The 20,121-nt window shown below is 40.3% G+C and overlaps 1 protein-coding gene across 2 annotated transcripts in view; it reads right to left on the bottom strand.

The window, feature by feature from the left end:
- LOC308071758 (cytosolic carboxypeptidase 6-like) overlaps window positions 1-20,121 on the bottom strand; it is a 247,023-nt gene that overhangs the window by 202,133 nt on the left and 24,769 nt on the right. Inside the window, exon 3 of one of the 2 annotated variants that reach the window (XM_080407682.1) lies at window positions 11,352-11,466. In XM_080407682.1, coding sequence (XP_080263808.1) covers window positions 11,352-11,389 — 38 coding nt within the window. In that variant the 5' untranslated portion in view covers window positions 11,390-11,466. Of the gene's footprint in view, window positions 1-11,351; window positions 13,978-20,121 lie in introns of those variants that run through there. The other variant, XM_080407681.1, reaches the window with a different exon arrangement.

Raw genomic sequence — 20,121 nt, 5'->3', positions numbered from 1 at the left:
CCTCTACACTTCCCAGAAGTGATGTGGATCCTCAGATTATTTAATGTTGTTTTATTAATACAATATTGTTTTAGATAATGGATGTTTATTATCTAGATTTGTCTCAGGATTGTTTTCATGTTACATGACGCTGCCCTTAGGACTAATATTATAAATTATACAGCAAGCTGCCATCATTTTAAGTGCTGCAATTTAAAAAAAAAAAAAAAAGAAAAAAAAAAAGAAAAAAGAACAGCTGTCACCCAGGAAAAGAAAACAACAAAAAAGCAAACTAAACAAACATTCCCCTAGGCTGCAATTATTTTCCTAATAATTTGGATGGGATTTCCCCCTCCCCACTCACATAACAGCAGTTAGAACAGGAAGACCAGAGTTTTCTATTGATAGGTCATAAATCCTTCCCTGGTGAACGGAAGAGGAGTATTGAACACCTTGCTTGTATAATGTGATAAAACTTGACTACAAAGAAGGGGGTTCTTGCAGAGACCATGGGGGTGATCACTAGTTGCTGGTGATCTTGAGTAAATAGGTGCAACTTCAGAAAATCCCAGGATCTCTGTCCAGAAAGCTCTTCATGAAGAATTAATCCCTCAGCTGCCTTCCCTGACAACTGGTGAATCTGTAGGTCTAGGTAAGCAGCTGTTGCTGAAATGTGTGTGTGCATATGGGAGATTCTGAGATACTCTTTGGGGTGGGACAATCCAAAACTGGGCTACACACTAATCACATGCTGAGCATTCTTATGCTCACAGATCGCAGGCAAAACATAGGTGCTCTCCCTTAAAGTAGAATTTGGCCTCTAATCAGTCATTCTTACAGTTAAGGAAAATACGTCTCCTCTTGACTTGTAGTTTCCATTTTTCCCTTAATCGTCGCAAGGACAAACCCTGCCGGTGCAAACCAGCACTGAAGTGTAACCTGTAAAGCTAAACTACAAAAGTAGCCTGGCTCTGTCCCCTGCACCAACAGACAGGAGATTCCCAATTTCTCTTGAGAGTTATAGAATCATTGAACAGTTTGCATTGGAAGGGACCTTTACAATCTAGTCCAACCCCCCTGTAGTGAGCTGGGAACCTTCAACTAGATCAGGCTGCTCAGACACCCAGCCAACCTGATCGTGAATGTTTGCAGGGGTGGGGCTTCCACAACCTCTCTGCACAACCTGTTCCACTGTTTCACCACCCACATCATAAAATAATTTCTTGCTTATATGCAGTCTAAATCTACTCTCCTTTAGTTTAAAGCCATTACCCCTTGTCCTATGGCTATGGGTCCTATTAAACAGTCTGTCCCCATCTTTCTTACAAGCCATCTTTAAGTACTGAAAGGCTGCAGTAAGGTCTCCCCAGAGACTTCTTTTCTCCAGGAAGTCAGGGGAGTACTGCAACAACTCTGTGCTAGCCAGGAGTCAGGACAGAGAATCTCTGACTCCCAAAGATGGGGAAGTGTGAAGGAGTCTAGTTAGGGAACAGCCCCACTCAATAACTGATAGCACAAGGACAGCTTGAATCCCCATTTATAACCTCAGTTGTGTGAGTGTCCACAGTGCTGGATGCAGCTCTTAAATCCCAGGGCAGGAGAATACAGGCATGGATGAGACTGAGCTCAACCTTGTCAACACTTGAGGTTCCAGGATTTGCTCCCAGATGAGTCGACAACTCGGTGACGCTGCTGGCAAGGCAAATATAATGCAGACAAAGGCAGCACAGTTCACACTAAGCTTCAGCTGTTCTTGATTTCTGCAAGGAACTACAGCTTTTTTTTTGGGCCAATAATTGTGTTAAGAAGGGAAAAGTAAACAAAGGGCAAGGGCAGGAGGGGAAGAAAGCCCACAGAGAATCAACGCACACTCCTGAGTCACAATGCTTATTGCAAGAGACACTTCTGAGCACATCCCCGAACCAGACCTTTAGCAAAGCAACAGTATCACTTCATTTGGGAGAAAGAAGGAGACAAAGCCTTGGGAATTGGAATCTGGATTGTCCCCTCTGCCAACAGCTACATGAACAATTTCTATCTCACAGACCATCTCATCTTGGAACAAGTGCCCCACGGACACCTCTCTTGCCCATCAACACTGCGCTGACACCTTCCCTCTTCGAAGGCACTTTGACACAGCATCCTTATGGCAACTGCTAGGGTGGGAGGATTGCTTTGGTGCATTTGCAGCTAGGTGCAACACATGTTAGAAGCTAACAATATGTGCCATCTAAGGAGGCATCTGCCTGAAGACCACCAATAAAAAAAAAAAGCCAGTTACAGGCATGTCTTGCACCTGCCGCTGGAAATAGCTCAATAAACAGTACCAGCAGATGGCACTTGTGAATACACAGCATATTTCTTGGGTTGTGTCACAGCCGTAACTTCCTGTATCTGGCAAATAGCCTTTTCAGAGCAGCCCTCCAGTCTTTTGTATCAGCTCTTAAATGCCATGGATTGTGGCCTGGCAACTGCTGTTTGGGAAGTAGAGCTCAGCTCATTATGACATTAGACAGGGACCAACTCAACATGTTTCTCCCTCCTCTCACTTGCAAAACGAACAATAAAGCAGTGCTTGGATTGTGTGGGTATATGTAAAGATATTTTTTTCCTAAACAATTCTGCTTGGTACCTACACAGTACCTCAAAGCCAAGGGACACAACAAGGTGGGGTTTTTTTGGTGTGGTTGTTTTTGTTTGATGTTTTGGTTGGGGTTTTTTGGTTTTTTTGTTTGTTTGTTTGTTTGGGTTTTTTTGTGGTTTTTTGGTTTTGGTTTTTTTTTTTTTACACACACTAATAAATCTTGCTCTACATCTGATTTTAGGTATATGAGACCTAATTATTCCTAAATTGCACGTACGTAAACCAAAACAAACATCTACAGCAAATCATCTGAAGTTTACTAAGTCATTTGCAGAATTATAAAAAACAAGCAAAACCCCAAATAAAACACATAAACAAACAAACAAAAAGCCCACTGGAGGCTTTGGTCCTTTGTTTGCTGCTATGAACAAGAATCAAACCACCAGAGATACAAGCCAGACTTAAAGAGGAGAGAAAAAAAAAAAAAAGAAAGCCCAATACGTTTAGTTACCTAACTGAAGGTAAAGCTAAGAAACCCACATAGGATTATTCAGACCTGAGATCAGCTATTCAGGAGGGGAGGAAAGGAAACAAACATTTCAATCAAACTGACATTGAGACCCCTGTTAATTACAAATGCATTCTAGAAGACAGAAACATGCAAAAAATAAAGTCAGTGAAGGTCAAGAAGAGGCTTCTGTAGCAACTTACAGACATACATGACACTTAGGTACAAAACTTGGCTTCACTTGGCTGGGATTCATGAGTTGGGTGCTTATTCTCTACATAACAACTCAAAGGTAATAATCACAAATGGTGCTATTTAAATGGAAAATAAATAGCCCTGTCTCTTTAAGGACATCATGTCTCATTCTCAGTGGAATAATGGCAGATATAAAGAAGCTATGATTTCAGTATTTCTCATTATGACTTCTCTCCCTGCTCATCTAAAAATAAAAGGCTACTCTGTAGTCCCAGATCAATCTAACTAAAAGAGAAGGGTTCGCTTACAACAACAAAATAGCAGCTCTGACACTAGTTACATATTCATCACATGTGAAAATGGCCCCATAATGCTGCCTTCAAACCCTTCCAACAAGTTCTATTAAATTAGGTTGGGTTTGGATTTTTTTTCTTGCACCAAAAGCAAAATAAATATAGCTTTATTTAATGCTACTAAAAGGTTCAGATTCAACTGGAACCCCAAGGCATGTGGCTTTGTTGTTAAAGTACATATACTGACTCTATTGATTGGTGCAGTCCTCTGTGCAAGAAAATTTGTCACATCAATAGCAACTGAAAAATACTCAGGAGCTGTAATATGGTTTAAATGAGCAGTTACCACATCAATATAAAGAGCATTTTCAATGGCAGTAGATAGGAACCCTTTTGCAAACCTGGTATTTGTTTTAAGATAAAGGATAACAACTTTTCTACAAGGAAAATTTTTTTAGGTAATGGTGAGCAAAACAGCAACCACTGTAACTGTTTTAAAATCACAGCACTCTCTGGGCCATAAAAGCCACAACAGAAAGGAAACTTCCAAGCAGGAAAGGAATGGCAATGCTATGAGCCAGGTGGATGTAAGAGCCAGAGTAAACCTCTGCTGCTCGCTTGCCTTCCTGGTCTTTGCCATTGCTGCTGCTCAGATGCACCTGTGTCACAGCTGCAGCTCCACCCCGGACTTTGCTTTCCAGGGCCCCAGCCTGGCACACTGCATGAGCTGTGAGATCCAAACCACGTGCAAATACATGCAAGATGCAAGAGGAAGATGGCAAAGAAAACTCCTGACCTGTCCTCAATGCCAAGCAAGAGCTGGGACAAGAGAAAGCTCCTGTCGTGCCTCACCCTCTCCCCGAGCTGCATGGGAGAAGGCGTTACAAGGAAACGGCCACTCGCTCACTGTGGCAGGTCTCTTTCTGGTTTTTCCTGCCCCGCCCCCCCCCCCCCCCCCCCCTCCAGGGTGGTTAGTCCTGGCCATGGCTATGCTTTCAATCCAACAGGTTGTCAAAAGACACTGAAGCATTGGAAAGCCGCCTTGAATTTCCAATTTTGAAATTGGCAGTTGCCACCAGTCTAGCTGGGGGTCAGTAACACACTCGGCACCTATGGCCTGCCCCTCCTGTAGTCCTGGCTATGAAGGGGAACCTCATTTACCTCCACATGAATGACATACCGCCAGCTGATACTAGACGTGATCTAGGCACACGTCTCTCAGACACACGCCAGACACTCACTGGCCTCAATAACATGCAATCTAAATTAAGACAACAAACAAGATGCAAAAGGGGGCACTGCGAAGTCCATGCAGCTCTTCTTCAGCAGGCTGAAGTGGCGGTGCTTCCTGCACTGGGGCAGGGGCTGAACAGCCTCTGGCCAGAGGAGAATGAGCTCACCAACGCTTACCATCTGAAGGCAAACTGGACAAGTACTAGGAAGACAAATCCACCGTGCATTACCAAGCAGACAGAAATCCCATGAGTTCAGGAAATGTCTGAAAAGAAAAATCACTGGAAGCTGGGAAAGTACATGGGCAAAAGCATATTATGAGCATCTTCTGCTCTTACAAGGAGTGGCCCTGTCCACTGCTGCATTAGTGGATACTGAGCTGACGCAGTATGTCTGTTGTCACAGACTAAGATGTATAGCCTCTGCTTTGGTCAGTTGCAAGGGGGAGGGCCGGGGGGGGGATAGGAAATTCACAGCAAGGAACAAACCTCCATTTCACGGGACTGAAAAATCCCTGTTTTTCAATAATAAGAAATAGCACTATATTTTCAGGGGATGTAACATACTTTTCCTGACTCGGTGTATTTTTAGAGTACAATTCTCTCTCAATCACATCCCTTCTTCCCTCGGGTTAATGTACAACGGACATTCTTGTCATTCAGGCAAAAATCCCACTAAAGGAAGACGAGAAGCGGCATGTGCTGTAAGTTTTGAAGGAGATGAGAAATTTCACACTATCCTGATATCTTCTGGGTAACTGCTTATTTTATGATGACTAATAGGCAATTACTATGGTAATACCGCAATACAACATGTGTGAGTTTTGGGAATGAGAAATTATAGGTAACTACTTTGGACTCATTTCTATGGTAACAAAAAAGTAATTGTCATTAAATACCAGTTATATTGCGGCTGTACCTGGTAATTATAGATTTTTTTTATGACCAGCAACATAAATAAATCCAATAAATTTATTCAAAAGGTCCATGATTGTTTACTTATACGTTGTTATATAGAATACACAATGACAAAGGCCTAATTAGGAAAAATAAACTCCATCGAGAGCTTCATCTTGTCATCTGAGATGGATACCCTGTTTTTCAATTCAAGGCAATATATGAATTTCACATGTATTAAGTGTGGAAAAACCCAAACCTTCCCCACCAGAAAAATAATCAAGAGATGTTATGCAAGTGACATTGTGCACACATGTAGCCATGTCTCACAACTGGACAAGTGATAGTAAGAACCTACAAAACATATCCAGTCACTGTGAATGTATACATACATCTATGTATGCAGCTGTAAGTATATCACCCAAAGTGATACCACTGAAGACCAAAATCAGCACTCTTCAGTGTTACAACATATGGGTCTGATTTAAAGCTAATACAATTTGGATAAGGTCCACAAATACTTTCACTGTCAAAAGAGCCCCATAAATTACCCATGAATGCGAATGTTGAACTTTTAACTATTTCTAGAGTCACAGAAATGAAGTCCTCAATGCTCTATTCAGGATAAATCTGAAATATTTCACCTGGCCTAAAGCCAAATTTCCTGTTTGTATTTCAGACTCTTCAAAAGGAATCTTTTTCAAAAAGCCCGTTTTTAAACAAATCATGCCATTAACAAACAAAAACAAGAGTAGATTGTCTTTTATAAATTGCTGATATCAATAATATAAAATGTTTCTCAAGCCTTCCCAGGTCCCTTCTTTCACTTGAAACAATTTTCCAAATTCAACTTGCTTCCACAAACCATTTCAGTCTTCAAAAAACTAGATTTCTGGGGCAAAAGTCCAAAATATTTCATGCCAACACAGCTTTCATTATGACCCCTGACACTGTTTATGGTGAATTTGGCTTTCCAGTCTGGATAGGACTGGTCTCCTTTCCATCCAAAACATTGCTTTGTTAACCCCTCACACAAGCAAGCAGTAAAGACTGTGCTGACTTTGAAAACATTGTACCTGACAGTGAAACAAGGAAGGATTAGAATCAGTGTGTGCCCTCGTCTCCCCATTCACACAAATTCTTGCAGTCTCTACAATCAAGCAAGAAGGGTATTGTAATGATGACAATTCAGAACTTTTCAGCTAATTCATGGCTTTAATTTACTGAAGGCTGGTACTGTCAGGGCCAACCAACTGAAGGCAACAGAGAAACAGAAAGGAATGGGAAACCTTTCTGGGTTACGCAACAAAGCCTTTAGACAATGGTCAGGATATTTTAACTGCCTTGTCATGGCATGTCTGGGATACCTCAGTGAAGAGGTGCCCAGACTAAGAAACACATCCCTTTTGGTGCCAGTACAGGGTTTCATCTCCAGAAGGTGAGGCTGACAAATTGGAACTAATCTAAGATGGTGTGGTACAGTCATATTGCCTGCAGGGACACATTTCAGCATTCAGCTGCAGAATGCCAGCTTAAGAACAAGTTCTTGATAAAGGAAAGTTCAGGCCAAGCCTGGGGATGCATGACTTTTAAATCAAGAACACATTTTTTTTCTTAGTCTAACCCCACCTCCCTGGGGATGGCAATAGGTTCAGAAGATGATAATTCTATACTGCAAACAGAGAGAAAAGTCAAGAAATCTTTCTTCCCTAGTTCTCCTTTATTTCTTAAAACTGTTTCACAGTTTAATCCATCAGAGAGGGTGAGATTAATGTTATGGAGAAACTTACAAATATTTTTATTTTTTGCCGCATTCTTTCAGAAAGCTAAAGATCAAGTCATGCACCATCTCCAGCAAAATGGGTCTTTCAATTCAGGTGAGAGCTGAGGACAAGTTACCAGCCAGAATAGAGGGCAAATTATGCTGAAGACTCACTGTTTTAGGTAGGTCAACCCATGACATCTTCCTGGGCAATTGAACTAACCAGCCCATGTGGCATAACATTTTCTATACAGTGTAACTGCAAAGCCAGTTACACTTAGAAGAACAGTAATATCAGCCTTTAAAGACTTCAAGAAAGGTATGAGGCCCGCCTTCCTTGACCACAGTAAACAGCATTTACCCTTCATTACCCTGTATGTTAGAAAGAGCTGCGTATACTCATGTGGCAAGAAAAGGACTACGGAGGGTTTTTTTCACTGAAGAAAGAACACAGTGAAGCAGTCATCTTCACAGAAGGGTAATGATGCTGGCAAACCAGCAAACAATGCTAGCACCACAAGCAGAAGCAATCCAAATTAGCCATTCAGTACTTTGGCTTGCAGGTGAATTTGCACTCTGGGGGCTCCAGTTGTCTGCACCTAGCCCTTCTGACACTTTAAACCAGCAACTCTTGATCTATTGAAGTGTGGTTTGCCCGTGATTTTTCATTTCTCTACTTTTTTTCAGAAAGAAACAGGTGAAAGCATAAGTTAAATTTTCTGATTTCTAAACAGTCAGTCAGAAACATCACTAGAAACTAAGTCTAGTAGAGGTAATTTCACCAACTCTTGGTTTATGTACGTAAGTAATAATAGCTAATAAGAGAGAACTGCACTGGTACACTTTCTATTAAAAGATTTATGCTCTTAACTTTACAATAAAATCACAACTCTTGTCCATTTATTTTTTTAAAAAAAACACTTTAAAAAACTGTGTATAGACCTTCTAAACAGTCTAAATTAGAGGGGATGCTTAACCACCCCTTCAAGTCACATAAGGCATTTTGTCTTTCCATTCCAATGAGTTCACAAATACTTCTCAAACCCTTGCATATGCTTGAATAAATCAGTAAAGTTTATCACCCTGTTTCCGTGCATCCTGATACACTAGGCATTGACTTTCCTTTTTGTCATCATTTCTTTTAGAGCCACTTCAATGTACACACAACATATAAACAACCTTCCTCACAGATGTGTCTGTGCTGTGCACCATTGTGCTTTATAGCTGTGATATTAAACTCACTTGTTGCTGGTTATGAACATTTCACCTCAAGAAAGTCCCTTTAGAGTCACAACCCATTCAATCCATTCTCTTGAGAATGAGCAACAGTTTATAGATAACAGACAATTCTTCGCATTTTTGTTGCAGATTTGGCTTAAACTTCTAAACCTCAGGTTCACAAGGACTCTGAACAAAGGAAGAAGGATATTGCAGAAGAGCACAGGACCTACACCCTCAGTGAAAACCCTGCATCCTCAAAAATGGCAATGAAGAAAATTCCATCAGACAACCGTTACCATATCATCCTGGGTAAATGAGTGGTTAGTTCCTGTTTCGATCACAGGACAACTAGTATATTCCATTCCTTCTATGAGAACTGCTGACATACTCCGGCTTTTAATGGTGCCCCACTGCGCTTGGGATTTCAGAGAACAGCGAAGTGCATCCGACAGTGTACTTTGCCAATTGTACAAAGCTGTGTACTGGTGGGGTAAAAAAAAAAATAATAAAAAAAAAAATCTCTCTTACTGGCAGGAGATCAATTTACAAACTCAAGCATGAGGTTTAATTACCCATTTCATTATCTTAGCTTGCATAGCTCTGAATGTGAACCTTCAATGAACCAAAGAAATAGTCACCAGCTGCTGCTTGGAGAAAGAGGGAGATAACAGGAAGTAGAAGTTCAAATGCCTAAAACTGCTCTTGCTGCATATGGCACCGTAGGCCTTGTTTGCAAAAGCAGGGGGATTGCCCCCAGCCAGTAGATCTGTGTTATATGATGCTATGTGGAAGACTTCTGAAATTCCTGTTTACGTGCTAATCTGAACAAAAACCAAAAGAGATGAAACAGACTTATCTAACCAATCACAGATAAGCCTGAGAGTTAAATTTTCAAATACTAGCAACTGATCCTTAGAGATTTTTTTAAAATTCATCCAGTAAATTCAAGCAAATAAATTGTGATGTACTTGTGGATTTTGTATTAGCAGGAAATAAAGTGTTTGCTGTAAATTATTCACTCAGCACTAGTTAACTACAATGCTGGCACATTACTAGGCTTTTTAATATTCTTCTCAAGATAATAGGTAGCATTTTGCTTATTACCCTCATTTTTAAGTTATTAGTTACATTAGGCCATTTGTAAATAAAGTGAAAATTGCAAGAAAATCAAATGCTTTTCCAACTACCTCATTAAAAGTCTCTTTAGTTCAGGAGGGTTGAAAATTCTGCATATCATGAAAAGCTAAAACAATAGTATACCATCAGGCTCAGCAATTCCAAACAAATTCACATGCCCTTTCACAATACCTGGGTTCCCAAAAGACTTTTCAACTTATGAGCTAAATGCCTATCTGTAAAGCCGCATGCCTCTGAAAAAGTATAAATAATAGTGCAGGAGAAAAACCTACAGGGCAAGCAAATTTATGGGAGAACACAAAAGCTACTTAATTGCAACTGGAGTTGCCTACGTGCGGGGCACCTGGATCAGAGTAAAGCAATGTAGTATCAGATTCTAGAGCCAATTTTAGGGCTTTATTCCTGCAAGGTGACATAACCATTATGATAAACTCCTAGTGCTGTCAGACACCACTACTGCAGTATCACTCTTTGGGTTTGGGTTTGCATTTGCCAAGAGTTGAGGGAGTACCAGTGTAGCTAGAAGGAGACCGCATGTCCTGGGAAGTTTCACTTATAAAACATGTATATAAGCACTGTTTACAAATCACCCACACAAGTCACTGCTATTTCAGTTTAGTAAGTAGCAAAGCACAGGAAGGCTAAGAAGCACATATTAAAACAAAGAACAGCCAGCAGCACCATTTTCTGCAACTTTTAGCTTTCTCCTGAGTGGCCTCCTCCTCATCCACACAATAACCCAGTCTTATTCTGTTTAGCAATGACATACCTAATTAGATCAAAGCCCAGGGTAGCCTGGCTAGAAAGTGTATTGTGTTATTTAGTCTTGCGCTGTAAGCAAAACCTCATACAGTACATCACATTTCTCAGGGGCTTCTCCAGACAACTATGTGGTACATATAATTGCCCCCACAAACAAATCATCAGCTAATCAACTGCTTTTCATTATCACCTCCAGCAGCACATTTATTTTGTAAATAAATGCATTAAGAGCAAACAATTATAGGGAAAACAAAAGATTATCTGAATACGTTCTCAACAGAGGAGGTGGTAAAGTAGTAATTCAAATACCAAAATGAAGCAAAATTAGCATAGGGTGGAATGATTATCCTATTCCATGTATCCCTGTCTATTACAGTACAATAATAGACTGAAATCTGTGACTTTAATGGATGATCTGGGTAGTTGAAGGGAATGTGATTGACTGACACATTTACACAGAGGCTGATGAGCAGCATAATGAATGCATTTGTAAAACACAGCTAAGGTCTAACTCTAAACTGACTTGAACTCCCACACCTAGAGCAGGCTTGCACAGCAGATACTCTGCTGTCTTGGAGAGTTGCTCTTTACCTCCCAAAGCAAGAAAATTTGCTATTGAGCCCCCTTCCTTGATGGGAACTTCAAGGGAGCATACGGCCACATAAGAACCTCCAGTTTAAGAGGAATTAATTGAAACAAGCCATATAAGATTCAGTGACAAACCAGTGCAGGGTGTATAAGGGAGACATAACAATACAGAGATTCATACTCCACACCATACCTGTAGTTTCCTAGGTATACTCCATCAGGATTGAGCATGGGTGCAATCTTGAAGACCAGGTGGTCTCTCAGTACTTTTGCAATAGGATGCTGGCTCACAAGGAAATCAATTATACCTGAGAAAAATGAAAGAAGAGTTTGAAGAGGGGGGGAGTTTATGACATCACTGATTTCCAAATATCTATCTGAAATTTCACACATAGAAGATTGGAATGATCATTCTTGGTTCCTGGCACTGTTCCTGCTTTCAAAAGAACAAACCACTTGCAATCACATGGCACCTGCCACCTTCTAAGAACTCCAGGAATAAGAACTTTGAGAATAAATACGTTAGTCCATCCTCATAACACCAGTACAATATGTCAACATTATCAGACACAGTCAGGTTTCCACAGAGGGAGAAGTTACTGCTCATCAGCTGAGCCACAATAACATTTATCCTCCTAAGTGGTGAAATGAAGTAAAACCTACTAGTTTAAGCCTAGCACCTTACATACCCAGCACGCATACATGGGCACTCGCTGCAGCTCAGCTCATGAGTGGCAATTTGTTGAGCTGAGACACCTCAGATTTGTTTGAGCATATGCCCAGACATATCCTTAACAGATGAACACAGAATTCAGATCATTTGTGTGTATAAAGAAATGTACAATATCTCACTAAATATGGGAGAGTTACAGAAACCCTGTACCAGGCACAGGGAAATTGGTGGATTGATAGACCGGAATTTATAAGGTCAGATTCTTCACTCACTTTGCACCCATAGAAACCAGGAGTAGCTCCACCTCATCAGTGAAGCTCATTTAATGTGGAACCAAGGCAAATGACAGGGGAACTGAATCCTAAATGCCCTTCCTTTGGGCACAGTCACAGCACCAGACCCTGCAGAAGCTCCCGCCTCTGGGCCTTGTGCTTAGGGAGCGACTAAACATCTCCTTGCTCCAAGGCTGGTGCTGGGGCAGGAGTCAGGCAGTCTGGCAGTTAAATTCATTGCTTATTCCTCCACTGAGTTGATACTGACAGAACTAGCTTCCAGGGAATGAATGTCGAGATAAATTGAGTTCCTGTGTAATCTTAGGACACCCACAGATAGGTCATGACAATTTGCTATTTATTGTAAGGCCCATCCTGCGAAGCAGGAACCATTTACTGAATTTCCCCAGAATAAATCAATGACTACGCTCTAGTAACAGGATAAAATAAAGCAGAGAAAAATTAAGGCCAATCATCAGTAAAATCTCCCTAATGGCGAACTCTATTAGACTGTGGATTTGTCTCTCCAGGGGAAAAGTGGAATCCCATCATCAGAAACATTTAACGCTGGACAGGGCAAAGCCCTAGGGAATAGATATAACAAGCAACAATTCAGCATAGGAGAGATAGCATAGGCTAACTAGATGACTTCAAAAAAGCTGAATTTAGACTTGATTTTTTGTGATCCAATCAAAACCTGTAAAAACAAACAAACTAAAATCCAACTACAGGCCAGGTTAAACACACTTGTTTATCACTTAGCTGAAACATTCACTGAAGACAGTACCAAAATCTAACATTCTGTACAACTCCTTGATTTAGCTTATTTCACAAGGCCCATTTTGTATTTCAAATACTAACAAATCTGAACCTGTGCTGCTGTTGGAATGATTTCTAATTTGCTGAGGCACATGGGGAAAAATGAGTCTTCTGAAACGTCTAAAATGATCAAGGTATAGTTGACTCTAAACATCAGCAATTTTTTCATCTCTTAGTGACTAAATCTGAAGAAGAGAAAGTCCCTTTCAGGAACCAGGTCCTCCACTTGAGAAGAGACAGCCTGAATTTCTGAAGCAAATTAGCATATACATAATTATATTGCTCAGGAAATGTTTCTGCAATTACCTCCTCCCAGTGAAGGAAACCAAACATCGATCTGCTTTTTGGTTGGTGGTGTGTCTTTTGTTCATTATACAACAGCAAGAACACAAAGAAATGACAGGGACACAGTTGGATTCTGAATAACCAGGTTTCCTAACTGTATGCAAACATGAAAGGCTTAGCTATGTTAAACTGCTGCTCTAACTGTTTTCTGGCAGTGTCTAAAACATAATCCACAGTATGCACACCTGGAGGGCTCAAAACTACTTAAAGGGATACAATCCCAGGCTTAGTTCCCTGGCTTCTTGAGACAGCAGGCTGATTTTAGTTTTAACAAGCTTGTAACTAGACTCAAAACATCATCTCAGTTAATGTTTTCTAAAATACTTGGAAGGGTTAACTATTCAAAAATCAGTATGCCTGGAACATACTTTATCCAAGGTTGGGTATGAGCTTTCAAGGCAGCCACAATAAAGCTGTGTAAATATGGCATTGTGTACATGATCATCACTTCACCAAAGGCTTTGGTGGAACAGTTTTGACATGAGATCTGGCAGCGCACCAAACACGTACTTGTGACGGCTCTTCACATAGCAGAGAGGACCACAAATACCTCAAGGATAACATGACTGCTTTTCATTCCAGAGGTAACACAAGAGCCCGAACTCTCAAAGCTTTGCTCTGGCTGTAGCTGTGCCAGGGAAGGGGCTGGTCAAGGTTCTGCTCATTTTGCTCCTGTTATTAATGCAGCTTCACTCAACAGAGCTTGGCAAAGGTATTTGCCAAGAATTTACCCAGAATTTCCCGAGGTATCACCATCTATTAGGGGGTAGCGCAGCCAGGTTTACCCAATCCAAAGAGATTTAATTATTTTCTTATGTAGGAGACAGTTAATTAAATCTGATGAAGTCTTACCCCATGATAGAAATATAAAGAGGGAGTTAAAGATAACGGACTCACAGAAGTCTAACCTGAAAGTAAAGGCAGATCTAAGGAACACAAGAGAAGCATTAGATGAAAGCATACATCTATGTATACGAACATCACCATAAAATTATTGTAAACATCTGAATAATCAATACAATTAGCAAATAGCTTTGTCTTTCAGAGGAACCCAATAGTCTCTGGATCAATAATGTTTAAAGTAAAAAGACAGATATCAGACTATTAAAAAAATACCATTGCAGAGAACTTGGTTCTCCTGTTAATAAATCAATACAAACTACATTTTACAGCTTCTATAATCAGCAAGAGACATATCAGTGTATCTCATTAGGCCAGGGTTAAGAATTTGGCAGCAACCAAAGCCCATTTAATATCATTTACTTCAAGGCAGACATGGCAATACAACAGATGCCCTAATTTATTTGTTGATCTTTGTATTAAAATAACAGTTTGCTGGTAAACAGGAAGGGTAATGATGCCAGTCACCCTTGTTAGTGGCTAATAATTGCTTAATTTGTCCACTAATTGACCTGTGCTACTGTTGAAGCACTGGATCATGTTGCAGGGCATGAAGTAAACAAGGCCACTGTAATGTTACTTTAGAGAATGACTTCTGGAAATAGAACTACTTATTGCTATAAATTTTCTCTTCACAGATGAGCAGATTAATTGGTCTGCCAATTAGTCTGCTATTAAAGAAAAAAAGGGCTGCCCGCAGATTGGCTGGATCTTCGAACCACAGCCCCAGTTTGGGTCAAATGAAATAATCCAATCTGAATCAGTCACATCAGCTCTGAAAAATAAGACAAGCATTATTTAAAAACAAATCTCTTGGCTGGAGATCAAGGAAAATAGCCCAAGAACTAAGTATTAGCTCTTCAAGTGACTTGAAAATAAAATGGAGAACATGATGGAGTGGGTCTACTGAGGCACATTACAGTGTGGAAAAGTTCTCCAATTAAAAGAAGAAAAACAATATAGATTATTTTTGTATCAAGCTTACTAGAAAGTAATTAAAATCATTATTTTTCAAATAATAACATGCAATTATAGATGCTGCCTGGAACCAGAACAGCTCAGAAATCAGCATTCAGCCATGACATAAGAGGCTTATCTGTAGTCCACTAAAAATGAACCAAAGTCTAAAGACTACGTTAACTTCAAGGAGCTTTTCATAGTTGTGAGGGAAAGGAAAGAAAGAATTGAAAACAAGGAAAAGGGGAAACAATACTGACAACTGCGTGTCATTGGATACACAGTCACAATGGCTCCAAAAGTTTCAGCAGTTTTTTAACAGTCTTTCTTGGTAAACACAGCTTCACTGAAACTGTGCTAAATCAGGACTCAATCTCTTTTACTCTGAGTCACTTTTTTATCATTGTTCTTTCTTAAGGCTAAACTAATTTTCTCAAATTTATCTTGCCTTCTGCACCTCATTATCTCTTACCTACTCCAACACCAGATCCTGTGGCATCTCTCTGCCCACCCTAATCCAGCTCAAATTATCTACTGGTGCTTCACAAGCGAGTCAATGGTTCCCTCTCCTGTAACACATCAAAGAAATCTCTGCTCACACAATTTCCACTGTTCTGTCTGGATGTTTCCTTAATCAACTGCCTTAAAGTCTGTTTAAACTTCCTGTGGTCTCTAACATGACCTTTCCACATTTGCTCCCTCCAAAGAAAAGCCCATCTTATCTCCTGTTTCTCTATTACCCCATCCTTTTACTCAGTTTGACAATATGTTTAATTGTATAACTGTATAATACATTTGCCCTGCTCCTATTACTGCAAATCTAATCACCACAGATCTTAATGCAATATGGCAACTGTTAATGCAAACATATCCTGGACTGTGTCTAGGATATGACTAGAAAGGAGCGATTTATATTTTCAGACCAATTTCCTAACACTGCATAGCTGCTGGTATCCTGCAGTCATCTCACATAGCCTGCAGGTTAAAGAGAATGTAACAATTAGGCTCTAACAACAATTGAATATATTTATTGTAAAGTAAATACAAGGGAGTCCTGAGTGCTTATGCTTATACAAATCTATTGAAATGTTCTGTTAAAGGAAACCGAAACCAATGTGAAAGACACAATACTTAAGAGTTTTGTGGAGAATAGGAAAACAAAAATGTGGGGTTGGGCTTTTTGGAGAGGATTTTTTAATATGTTGGAAAAAAAAAAAGATGACAGTTTATTGTAGCTGCTTGGCCCTACCTCCACAGACAAATACAGCACAAGCAGTAAACAACAGCAAGACATTGCTGTGCCACCATTTGTCTGTGATGGAGCTCTCCTTCAGCAAAGGGGCCCTTGTCTGTTCAGCCTTTGCCCTTTCTCATGGGACTTCAGAAAAAAAAAAAAAAAAAACAACCCAAAAAAACAACGCCCCAAACACTACACAACAAAACAAAGCATGAAAAAGACAGATGAACACTCTTCCCTGTCCCCGTGTGGTGGGAAAGGTGACACACTCATGCTGAACCCTACCCAGGACAGATCACAGCAATTCTGTGCCAGCATGGTCTGTACAGAACGTTCATCCTGTGCTTTCAGTGCAGCCCCCAGCACAGGCCAATAGACAGAAATGATCCAGTAACATCTTAGCCTGAAGTGTTTCCAATATTCAACACAACAGCAAGGAAAAAAAAAAAAAAAAAGGTATGTGAATGGTGATAAACGAGCAGAGCTGACTCACAGCAGGGTTATTGACATGATCTAACATCATGCTGTCACTGAAATTATCCCTACAAAAGTTCATCACATAGAGTAATCCATAAGCACAAGATCATTGCAGATGCTGACTTTGCTCCTTCTCAAAGGGCTGCTCCTCCTCTTAACGTGTAAAAACAGATTGCCAAACTCAACTGTTGGGTTTGTGGGGTACTTTTACACTATTTAGAAACACATTTTTTTGGGGGGACGGGATGGAGACAGATGGACACACAAGGGTGCACAGTAATTTTAATATCAATACAGAAGAAATGTATAGATTTGGAATGTTCTGTAAATTGGTTTCCTTATCTTTCCAAAGGTCTCTTTGGAATCCATGGGGAAAACAAAGCTTATTTCATTAAAATTGCAAAAATAATATGGGTGGGTGATGAAGGAGCACTGCAAAACTGAAACAGACACCTAGTTACGGTGTTAGACAAGTGAAAATTTCTTGCCTGAAGTCTATCAGTCGGTGGTGTCCAGCTGTCAAACATGATGTATGTCCACATGCATATGCCTCTCTTTAAGCAGTTACTGCAATTAATGAGAGTGGGGAAGATCCAGAACATTGGCTTTTTTTCATTAACTCCCTCTCTGGCCATCCTCAGTACACACAAGTGCACTGAGGGATGCAGTACCATGAAGAAAACCTTAGTGAGTATTCATCAGATCCTACTTTTCACATCAGCCTCTGCTATTCCCATTTCCTCTATGCTGATGCTCAAATTTCATCTAGCCTTCCTCCAGAGTAGGCTCAGAGGGAGCCTGCACAGGCCTATGAGTTCCACATAATGAAAAACAAGTTCTTAGAAAATGCAGAGAAGTTAACAATTTTTCCCAGTGGTTCCCATGGACAGGAAGCTCTCAAGGGAGACAATAGCGAAACAACACAATCACCCATGGCAAAGCATGCAGGAGCCAACCAAGGCAGGTGAGGCTGTTAAGAGAAGGATGTGGTAGGTGAACCAGATACATTCCTGGTTATGGTTCATCTAAAGCGTCCAGAAAGAGGAGGGCTGATTGATTCTCCTGGAACACCAAGCCTTTTGATTGCAGAACAGTTTGTCCCCAACTAGACAAGTAAATGTTGCAGTGCTAAAGAAGATCTTGTTGCTTGAGTATGGTTGGTTAAAAGCACCCCAAAAAGTCTTTAGGACCCTGTGGTCATTTCAGGGATGTTTGTTTATTTAAAAAAAAAATCTGTAATCCGTTGCTATTGTAAACAAAAAAACCCCAACAAACAAAACACAAAAAAAACCACAAACCAAAACCAACAACCAAAAAAAAAACCCACAAAAAACAAAACAAAACAAAACAAAAAAACCAGCAAAACACACACGCCAAAACCCAACACAAAAACCCCAAAAAGCAATAGTTAAGCCCCTGGTGGATTGTACACATGGGCCCACTTCACCTATTTTTATAGAAAAGTTTCACATTTAACTTTAAGGATTCAGCTGTGATAACCTAGTTTATTAGGAGCACATCAAGCTATATTATGGCTTATTTGTTCTTTTATTTACCATTTACTCTCTCATCTATTCTCTGCTGTAACTCTATGTCTCTTCAAAACACAGGATTAAAAGCAAAGGAAATCTCAAATAATGGGATAAAATGAATGTGCAGGAAATGAATGGGTGAATTAGATTACAGCAGATGAAACAGTGGTCTCAAATGCAAAATGCAGGGAGTTTATTTAATTTGTTACTCTTTTAAAATGAAAATATGCTCACTGACTTGAATTAGTAATTTTCCTGTTTCAAGATATGTTAGACCATTACAGCTAGGCCTGTTTCCAGAGCAGTGAAATAAATGGGAAACAGCCAGTCTCCCAGGGAACGCACTAGCTCACTGCATTTTGCCAGCCCAGTGAAACAGTGCTAATGTCAGCTCCAGAGAAAACCGTACTGCTGCTGTAGGGGCTGCATGCAAAGGAATTGATAATTACTAGTGACAAATACTTAAAATGGCAGAGAAAGGCACTATGGATTTTAACTCAAGTTTTAATGTACGTGGTAAGCACAGACAGCAATTGATTTAAAGAACATTTAAAAAATTATTGTTCCTGACCTCTCCCTCCCTCTCTTCTCCAGTTGGCATAGGGGTTCTAGAAATGGTTTTGTGTTTCAGCTACACTGAATGTCAGAATAACTATGTGAAGGAAGCAAGAGGTGGGAACAGCAGTCCAGAGCTTCCCAAACAGGTTCTGCCAATGTAAGAGAGAAAGACTGCTCTGTCAGTCACTGACCTGAATCAGTGAATCCTAGCCCCTCACCTCCACCCCTCCAGGTTTCTCAGATATATTCTTTTGCATGTAATGATGTAACTGAGGGGACTGAAGGCTCTGCTGGAGGACCACAAATGTGTGGCAGGCCTCTCTAAACAGATCAGCAGATCATCATTTGTGTGGACAGCAAGTGGCAGTTGCATTACTGCATTAGAGCTCTATAATTAAATAAGACTCCGGACAGTTTCATACCCTAACATTTCAACTGCTTTCCGGAACACCCAATAAAGTTATAAAAATCCTGTTGTACGGATACAGGAGACATTTCTGCCATTACAGCCCTATGTTACATTAAGATTGCAAATTCAATGAAGATTTGGGAATATTTGGGCATAGTAAAGCATTCTAGGACTACTGCGTAGTAAGATGAACCATATGATGCCACTAGGCAGACCTTCTTGCCCATTTTAATGTGTCTATCGATTAAGAATGGATGGGACAGACTGGGATGGAAAACACCTTGCAAATTTTTACCTTACGTGGATATTCATTGTTTTCACACAAAGGAGGTACACTTATACCATTTACCTTGCATGTGGAGTAATTATCCAACTCTTTTTACAAGATTTCTGAATTGTAAACCATACAGACATTGCCTCAAAACCCCAAAGAGTTCCAGACCATGGTGCTCCAGATGTGTTTCAAGCAGGCAGTCTATGCAGAGAAATGGATATGACTGGAATAGTCAGCCACAAATCAACACTCTAGAAGTAGAATCAATTCAGTGCAAGAAGTTGGTAAGTGATGAGTGTTGGGATTTCCTATGTATTTTTATGAGCTATGACCCTTTCCTCAGGATTCACATCTGCTTTGGAGAATATGTGACTGCTGGTGCTGGGCTGGAGCACAACATTCTGATTCAGTACTGAAAAGTTATAGATATATGTTGCCAGTAAAATATAATTAAAGTTGGCATTCCCAGCAACTAGGATGCAGGACCAGGAGCCAGAATGCCTGATCTTG

Source organism: Falco punctatus (assembly GCF_963210335.1).
Source record: "Falco punctatus genome assembly, chromosome: 11".
Taxonomy (NCBI): Eukaryota; Metazoa; Chordata; class Aves; order Falconiformes; family Falconidae; genus Falco; species Falco punctatus.
This window is presented reverse-complemented; position numbering and strand designations above follow the sequence as displayed.